General features: G+C 36.7%; 1 protein-coding gene across 1 annotated transcript; it reads right to left on the bottom strand.

Annotated features, from left to right (window-relative positions):
- Positions 1-3,166: 3,166 nt before the first annotated feature.
- On the bottom strand, positions 3,167-7,743 carry IL21 (interleukin 21; the record flags this gene model as incomplete). The annotated part of the gene is made up of 4 exons (XM_079534105.1): positions 3,167-3,259; positions 3,704-3,841; positions 7,454-7,489; positions 7,609-7,743. 4 exons carry the CDS (start codon positions 7,741-7,743, stop codon positions 3,167-3,169), a joined length of 402 nt encoding a protein of 133 aa, XP_079390231.1.
- Positions 7,744-9,134: the final 1,391 nt, after the last annotated feature.

Here is a 9,134-nt window from a genome sequence, read left to right as displayed (position 1 = left end):
ACCACGAGGTTCTCAGTATAAACATTCAGTTCACAAAATACAATAAATAATTAAATTAAATGAGACAATTGGTATAATAATACAGAAACCTCTCAAGAAAAGTAAATATTATACAAAACTGTATATACCGTGCTAAGACACATATTGAAGTGCCCACAATGGACACTCATGACCAAAATCATAAATATATTGTTAAACCTCCCTGGGAGGTAATGAGCTTTTATGGCTTACCCTATGTACTCAGCTAAAGAAACATTCTTCTTCTAACAATGCAGTCAGCACAAAGAGAGTTCACCTTACAAATAAAAACACATCAAGATTGTTTCATGTCTGGAATTGTGGTAACTAGTCCTCCCAACATAAGAGTTGGGCCACTGTCATATTATTCTCCTGAGAATAGTGTTGAAGAACAAGGTGATGTCCTCTTGAAGATTGATCTGTCCTTCGCTGTTTTCTTGTTCTTCATTTGGGATTAAAATAGTACATCCTTGAATAACACACTCAATCTTTCATAGCTGTCACAAATTGAAAACTTAATAGGAGGCCTCAGCATCGTGTGAGTCTTAAGTGTATTTTAAACGTACACAGAGTTCCAGAGTGACTGTGCTGGCACTGCCCATAGGAGTGGCATGAACTAAGAGCAACTGCGATAATGTTGTGATTAATTTTTCCCATATGTCTGAACTGGATTATCCGTTTAATACAGTTTTCTCCAGGACTTAGGGACAGTTAGCCCTTTAAGATCTAGATTTGTTACAGCTTCTTGCTGGTTTGTTTGTTTGTTTAGATCATGACTTCAGCATTTTGACTGAAGTTACTCTGCAGATATAAGAAATGGTCTTACTTTACAAACAAGTATATTGAGATTCAGAAAACCTACCAACCAATCTTTAGCCACTACACTTGTTGTGATGTGATCCATCAATTAGAAACAGTGGGGCAAGTCACTAAACAGAAATAGCTACATTACTTAGTTTTTTACATGCTGCCTTGCGTGCAAAAATGAACAAACAATCAAAAAAAATCAACTGTTTCAGTGTAGGCAGGAATAACCAGTTAGCTTATGATATTCTGTTAAGGAAATGGCAATTTTTCTCTTAAGAGATCCATCTTAAGTTAAAAAAAAGCAGTTAAAAGCTGCTTTTCGATCTTTTATAATGACTACTAGTCAATATATAATGTGCAGTGTTCTCTTAAAGCATGCTAATCACGTTTCACCTCTGCTACGTAATTGTAACCGGGTTTTGTAAAAAACTGATTTGAATGCACATACTGAATTACTGGAAAAGAGATTTATGAGTAAAAAAATGCCTACCTTATATTTTGTAAAAAAAAGGAAGCTCTTTCCCCATACATACAAGGGGCAGTTCATTTTTAGAATGTTAATTTTCATTCAGAAATGCAGAAACACTGAGATATAGCGGAACATTACTCGGAGGAAAAAGTTTTTCAAACAAATAAAAGGAAAAGATAAAAGAAAGACAATCTGAAGCAAAATTGTCATCAGCCAGAAATAAGGAGATGGAAAGCAAAAAAGAACTGACTGTGGAAACTTTGTTCACTGTTGCCCTGAGGATCTTCCTTCCTTCTCTTAACATATGTATGTTTTGAAGAAGTTCACCTTTCAGGACAGTAAAAATGTGGAGGCAAAAAAAAAAAAAAAGCTTTTTCTGTTAGTTTTTCTGTAGGCTGACAATTGTAAGAAAGGAAATGTTTTTAATAGTGCCTCTCAATATTTCTGGAGATAACTAAGCTTATCATTTTCCATTCCAGTTTCCTTTTTATACTGTATTTCTACTAAGTAAAGAGAAAGTCAGATGGAAGGTTAATTTTTACTGGCGGTCTTTACACTCCCTTCCAAGAGCAGCATTTTGTGGTTCTAATATCTCTTTGGAGGGTAAATTAACTGCTGCTTCACAGATGGAAGTCTCAAGGTACAGAGTCACAGCAAGCAGAATATTGTTGTACATAATTCAGTTGCTAAAAATTAGTTCTAAGTGATATGATACTTAGTTTTATTGAAAAATAAAAATAAAAAGCCAGCGCTGTCTCTGGCCAAAGTTTCACAGAAATGTACAAGGTGCAGAAGCTGTACAGTGAAGTTTCCACAAAAACTTGACAGGTTTTAAAGAAAAAATTGCTATTTAAAGCATTCTGGTGAATCAAGAGTGAACAGAAGAAATAGTGTTATGGTACATGGATATAAGAGTAAAATATTCTGAGGAAGGAAATATGCTTTTGAGAAGCTTCACTCTGAATAATCATCAGTTACTGCATTTGCTGGATCTCTTGCAGTGGCCTGTCATATCAACCATGAATTTATGTTAGCTTGAAGGAGTCGAGGTGGAATTCTGAGTCCTGAGAGAAGTTTTTTTCCCAGAGAATTCTACAAGAATTCTACATCTCCACTTCAAGCATTTGATTTAGCCCTTTCCCTGTTGAAACCAGGGCAAATGCCCGGTCAAGTTCAACATGAAAGCATGTCAGATCCATGCCATACAGTAAGATTTGTAAATGTTTTTCCACTCTTTCTGTGATAGTTACATGCAGGATATTTTTTTTATAGTCAGCTAAGATACAATCTAAAAATTTACAAATAAAATTGTGTGTGTGGTATTATTGCTGTAGATAAGGAAATCAGTCCAAGTAGAAACCTGAGTCTTCAAACATACTGGTAACTTTTTGTCTGTCTTCTTTAAAATGTTTCAGTCACTTATGTATGAGATTCATTTGAGATGAATGCAAAAAAAGACTAGCAGCCATCTCATGCATTTCTAGTTCAGCGTAAAGTGACAGTAAAGTCCCACAAGTGAGCCTTGTTTTCTGAAATCACGGAATTTCACTGTGAGATGAGGCTAGGATTACTTTCAAATCAGCATCATTCTTATGCTTAGCCATCCAAATAAGCCTCCTTTATATTCTGGGGAGAAGCTTTCACTTACCACACACACAGCACAGCAAAGTAGCAATGAGAAATATTTACATTTTTCACAGTCTTAAATAAGATAGTGTCTGCTTTAAATAGTAGATTTTCAGTAGCCTTCAGCTCTGGTATATCCACAGTTCTTGAATAACTGTGAAAAAAATGCAGTGTTAGGAATAACAGAAAATACAGGTGTCAGTGCTTATTTACAGAATGTCAGAAACCAGACAGGAGGATCCAAATCTAATTGATTACCTTTTGCATCAGTTTTGAAAAGCTGTTCAGAAACTCTTGGGGCTTTTTTCTCTCGTAAGACTGACATGAAGACTCACAATGCTGAAAGATAAAGCAGAGCATGCCACTTTGAAAGATCTGACCATAATTGTAAATAATACTTAAAGACTTCTTATTAAAAAATCTAGCTGATTGTAATCACAGCCTTTTATGAATAGTAAAACCAAGACATGGGCTGTTTCAGAAAGGGATTGAAAATAGTAACTACACCTTTCATTCACAATTTTTGCAGTGTTCCCTGTTCCTTTGCCCAGTACGTCACATTGTTGTCATCATTAACGTGCATACATGCAATTGACTGATAGGATTGGAATGAATTTCTCTTGGAAGTGCACAAAAATTGATATTTTTTGTTTCCAAAGTAATGAAAGATTGATCTGATTTTCTAACAAGTTTGGCTCTTACGATTCTACTGTTAGAGGTGGTGTCCGTTGCAGAAAATAAGGGGCAATGATCAAGACTTTGAGCAGTGGCAGAAAATACTACCTCTCCAGAGTCTGGCAAAATGGGTCTTCTCAAGATCTTCACAGTTTTGGTGAATGTAACATTTACTTGGCTGTTTTTTGGCTGTAATTTCAGTATGCCATCCTGGAAGCAGGTCATAGCTGTGAACAGGCATCCATCCTAGGACAGGAGCAGAAGGAACAATTTTAAAAGGAACATCACCACACATGTGTTGTGATTTTTGTTCAAAATTAAGAATCCAAGATCCAACAGTACTTTTTTTTAGTATTGTTTTAGATACACGAAGGATCCTTTGATTTTCCCATTCTTTGATAATTGCTTAAGTATTTCCTCATCAAATACGTGCCTAAAGTCTCCCTTTGGATATTAATGATGACAGCAGCCTGCTTTTTCTCTTTCATGGTGTGGTTGCACATTAATTTTTATTACACTAACAGGCTACAAACTCTCCAGAATCTCCTGTCCTGTGTGGTAGCAGTTTTCCTCACTAGGCATACAACTGTGGAAAATACCACCAAAGCCAACCTATTATCAACATAAAAAGAAAAGCAGTGTTTACTGAAGCCCATTTCTAACGCGTTTTCCATTTTTCAAAGAAACACACACTTAAAACTGCTGATTATGCATATTAGAATGGCTCCAAAGACGTCATCTTTGTTTTGCATACCAACAGCTACCGAAGCTGAATCTCGTCTGGTTTATTAGATGCCACTGCAGTGTGCTGCTTTTGCAAGGACAAGGCAACCTCAGTGTATGTTGTCTATAGCAAACGTTAATAGCATCATCTTATGTTGGTTAGATACAACATTTTATTTTCATTAAAAACCACACTTTTGTGTTTGTTTCAAGCTTCTTACCGTAACCAGACTTGCTTACTGGAAAAAAAGTACTCTTTTTTCAACAGATCGATTTTCCAGCTGAAACTGAAAACATTTTGTGCCTCATCCGTGATGAGCTGAGAAACTAGCACTTCTCATATATGCTGCTTTTTCTTTTCTTATTTTGCTGAGTTAACAGTTAGCTGTAGGAAGGCCAACAGTCAGAGGGCCACAAGGATTTTTGGTATGTTGTGATGGGTTCAGCATTTTGATGAAGAGGCATTAAAAAGTATGTACCAGTGGTGAAGTCTGAGGGGCGCTAGGTAAATGTGTAAAATAGCTGTGCCAGAAACAAACATTCTACACCTGACTATAACTTTACAGATTACCTTGAAAAACCTTTGCTTCCTGAACTAACAACAGCAGTTAGATGCTCATGTGATTTAAATAGGCATTGTGCCATTGGCTTCAGCTGCAAGGTCTATCTCCAAGGTCTATCCTATTTTCCCTCCAGTCTTTTGAATCAACTCAGTATGAAGTCTTCCTCAGCTTCAGTATCTTTTCTTTTGAGTTTGTATCTTCTGCTATCTTTAGCCTTCCACTACTTTATTTTTTATTTTTTATTTTTTAAATCTCACTTGAGTGTACAGGGAAATGATGTGGGATTGCATTGGGGCTAACATTCAGTCCATTCACTGGTATCTCAAGGAATTCAAAACCAATATTGATAAACCACTGAATTTTTGATGTAATGAAAAATTGTATTCTTCCTACGTATTGAAGGCCAAATTCAAGTCTGCCATAAGCAGGTTATCGTATAAGTAATACTATGATATTCAAAGTGCAGTTTTATTAAATCTAGTTGTTTTTTTTTTATTACATCTATTTTTTTAATTAAATCTAGTTTTGTACATTAAGGTGTAACTGCAACTTTGGCGTGCTATAATTTGTATAGAATCATAGAATTGTTTGAGTTGGAAAGGAACTTTAAAGGCCATCTAGTCCAGCTCCCTTGCAGTGAACAGGGACACCTGCAGCTACGTCAGGTGCTCAGAGCCCTATCCAGCCTGACCTTAAGTGTCTTGCCTCTCTGGACAACCTGTGCCAGTGCTTCACTACCCTTGTTGTAAAAATCTTCCTTATACTCAATCAAAATCTCCCCTCTTTTGGTATGAAGCCATTTCCCCACATCCTATCACAGCAGCCCCTGCTGATGAGTCTGTCCCCATTCTTATAGCCTCCCTTTAGATACTGGAGGGATATATAATATATATAACATAATAATAGAATATATAACATATGTGTATTTGGATAATTCAATAAATGTAAATTTCACTCCACAGAATAAAATCCTTTTCAGTCTGATTGCTGGTAATAATTACTGTTAACAATTACTCTTAATAATTAGCGTTATCTTTTCATCAGGGATCAAACCTGTATCGATCTTAGTACCTTCCAAAATACCTAAATTCTTCATCTGCTATACTTTTTGACAGAGGTACTCAGGACCTCCCAGAGCCAGCCCGTAAAGCTCTGTGCTGCAAATGAACTGTTGTCTTCCTTCCTGGTGTTTTTCAAGAGAAAAAAAAGCAACAACCCGATGAAGTGATTAGTCACTGGGTGTATTTGCTTGTTTCAGAGGTAGCAGTAAACTCTGCACTAAAATGATGGCTAACCATCTGGCTCTTTTCACTTTGAGGGTACGAGTTAGAAAGAGGGCTAGTAAAAAAAAACCAACATCGGGTGCATTACTTTTTGCATTGCTGTTTCTAGCAATCAGAGAGAATGGAATGAATCTGTTTTGGTCATGCTTCTCTATGTTTTTTGCAAGTCAAAAATGCACCAGCCATAAATCTTAGGAGGAGGCTAACAGCTTTGTGAAAAGAGGTGAGTTTTTTTCCTTTCTTCTTGCAGTTTGCAAAAAAAAAGTTTACAGCCCTGAGTAAACACCTCTATATTCTGCAAGTGTTTTTTTTTAATATGCATGATGATTATTTTTACATCTTGCTTAAAATCGCTTTCTTTCTGAAATAGGTGTCCACACCCATAAACAAACATGATGGGTAAATTTAAGATAACTGATAACAAGGTCTTCATTGCATGTTGGGGATTATCAAAAGAATGCAGAACACACTGAGTTTCTAAACTTTTAAGACATGCTGTTATTTTTAGCATTTCATTATGCTGTAAATCCCGCATCCTGCCAGTATGTAGATACGTGCACGCTTTCTGTGACTCTAGCGTAACTTAATACATATGAGAAGTTCCTGACTTCGAATAATACATAGTATCATCATTTTGAAAATGTATTAATAAATATTGGTATAAAAAGAAATTTGCAGAGACCTGCTGTGGTTATTTTAACAAGTTATAATGTAAAGAGAATACTTGCAGAATGCAGCTTTGTCTCCTGGTCTGTGTGGTAGCACACACTTTGCTCGCAAGTAGTCTGACAGAAACCAGTGTGACTGCATGAAAGGAAGTGCTATGTAATATAGCCTTACAGTACCACTCTTGACATTTATCTCCAGTGGTAGGGAAAGGGGATCCCTTCAGACTCTGTTCAGCAGTATTGCCAATGCACCTGGAGCTCACGGTAGCTGGAGGTGCTTCATTGCCCAAAAACTGCATCCTCAGGAGCATTGCTAGTCAGGCATTTTTATACTCATGGCACTGAGTAAAGGGAACACTTACAAATTTGAATGTAGATGTGCTAGAATGCACAACCTAACCTAACCTATCACTAGCCTAATAATTAAGACTGCATAATATAAACACTTCCGATATGAAAAATCCAGGAATAAGGAACTTCTGTCAAAGCATCTTCAAACTAGCTTGTACTAAGAATTCTAGGTCAGAGATTTGAAAAAGAAGGCATCTCGATTTGTCAGTGCAAATAACCAATACAAAATACATTTGATATAGTTAGAAAGAAGTGTTAAACCTGTCTCACCTCAGGGTTTTCTGGTGTATGCAGCAATTCAACATCCTACAATAAAACAAATCTAAGTTAGAAAAGTTTAGCATTTGAGCAATGTCCCTCAAAAGATATATTCAATGCATAATACTTGAAAATAATTTCAGAATTAGGACAAATGCTCTGCTTACCTTATCTTTCACTACATCTTTTAGATGGTCAATTGTCTTTGCAAGCTGTTTGTATTTCATTGCTTTTGGTGGAGCTGCAGTCAGCACCATACTGGAACAGAAGAAGAGCATACAGAAAATAATCATCCTTTCCATACTCTGATGAGTTTTGTTGTGTTAGGAGCAAAGTTGCGCTATCCAAGATGAACACTTCAGTTTGAGCTGTGCTCAGGTATGCCACATACCTACCTATATATTGGTCTTTGATGCAGATGTAAAACCCACCCATTTCAGTTTGGAAAGCTTTGAAGAATGGATTAATGAGTAACCCTTTTTTCTTTTCCATTGGCTAGGTGAGTTTGTGCGTAGGGGGGCAGGGATTGATGGAGTGAATTAAAATATGCCCCATCTGCACATTGGACAGGAAAAAAAGAGAAAAGGGTGAATTCCCATTTTCGCTTTGAGTCAAAAAATGAACGTAGTAAAAAGTAGATGCTTAGAAACCACAGGCCCAGGTAAACAAAGATTCTGCTTTTTTTTCTTTTTTTTTTTCCTGCTTCTTGCAGCAAAGAATCTCTTCAATCCAATTGAAAATCATCCATATCATGCTGATGAAATATGGCAGGGCTTATTTTCAGAACATGAAAGTATTTATCCTACTTTTCTTTATAGCTCCAGAGGATATGTAGCTTGATCCAGCTGATGTCCATGAACTGTCACCTTTACATTCATGCATGGTTGCTGCAACAGCTGTGGATAAAAGGTCATTTTAACATTCAAGCTAGCTGATGTCTGCTTTTTACTTCAAACTGATTTCACATATTTTAACAGTGTGCTAGTGAGTATGTGCATTGAGGGCTGAAAGTGCATTTGCAGGGGTCTGACTTCATGGAGATGCATTGCCATGGGAGAAGTGGATTCCTATCCCATGCCCATTGCCCAGGTGGGAACGATATTGGAGGATCGGTACTAAGTTGTCAGTCCCTCAGAACGTTATCATGTTGAGACTGTGACTGAGTGGATACGGCAGCTAAACATGTTCAGTTATGTTTTGTCACAGTTAGGCTGTGGAAGTTAGCTTTGCATATCTATGCAACCCCTTCAATGGAGATGTGACACTGAGACTAGAGAATTCTCTTGAGAACACCGAAATGCCTTTGTGCGGTGTGAAATAGATTAAAAATGCACTTTACAAAATTTAAAGGGAGAATAAAAACAGTGGAATAATCTGAATTAAGAAATAATTCAGATTCCTATGATTTCCTTCAAAATTGTTGCCTACTGCAATGAAGTATGTATGCTACTTCTGAGGAAGCAGATTTGAGATTATTACTTGAAAGACACATTAGTGCTGGGAGCTTTTCCAAGGGACGTCAGTAAGGAATGTTCTTTTATGGGGGTACCTCAGTTGTCTTCTTGCTAAATGAGTGCCATGGTATTTATAGACATTCCCAAATATACTCCTTTTTTTTGTTTGTTTGTTTGCTTGCTTACTATTTGTTTATTTATCAATTATTTTCCTCCAGCCTAAGCTCCATTTTCATGAG

This window comes from Tetrao urogallus, assembly GCF_951394365.1.
Source record: "Tetrao urogallus genome assembly, chromosome: 4".
NCBI classification, from domain to species: Eukaryota; Metazoa; Chordata; class Aves; order Galliformes; family Phasianidae; genus Tetrao; species Tetrao urogallus.
The sequence above is the reverse complement of the archived record's forward strand: the minus strand, read 5'-3'. Positions and strand labels throughout refer to the sequence as shown.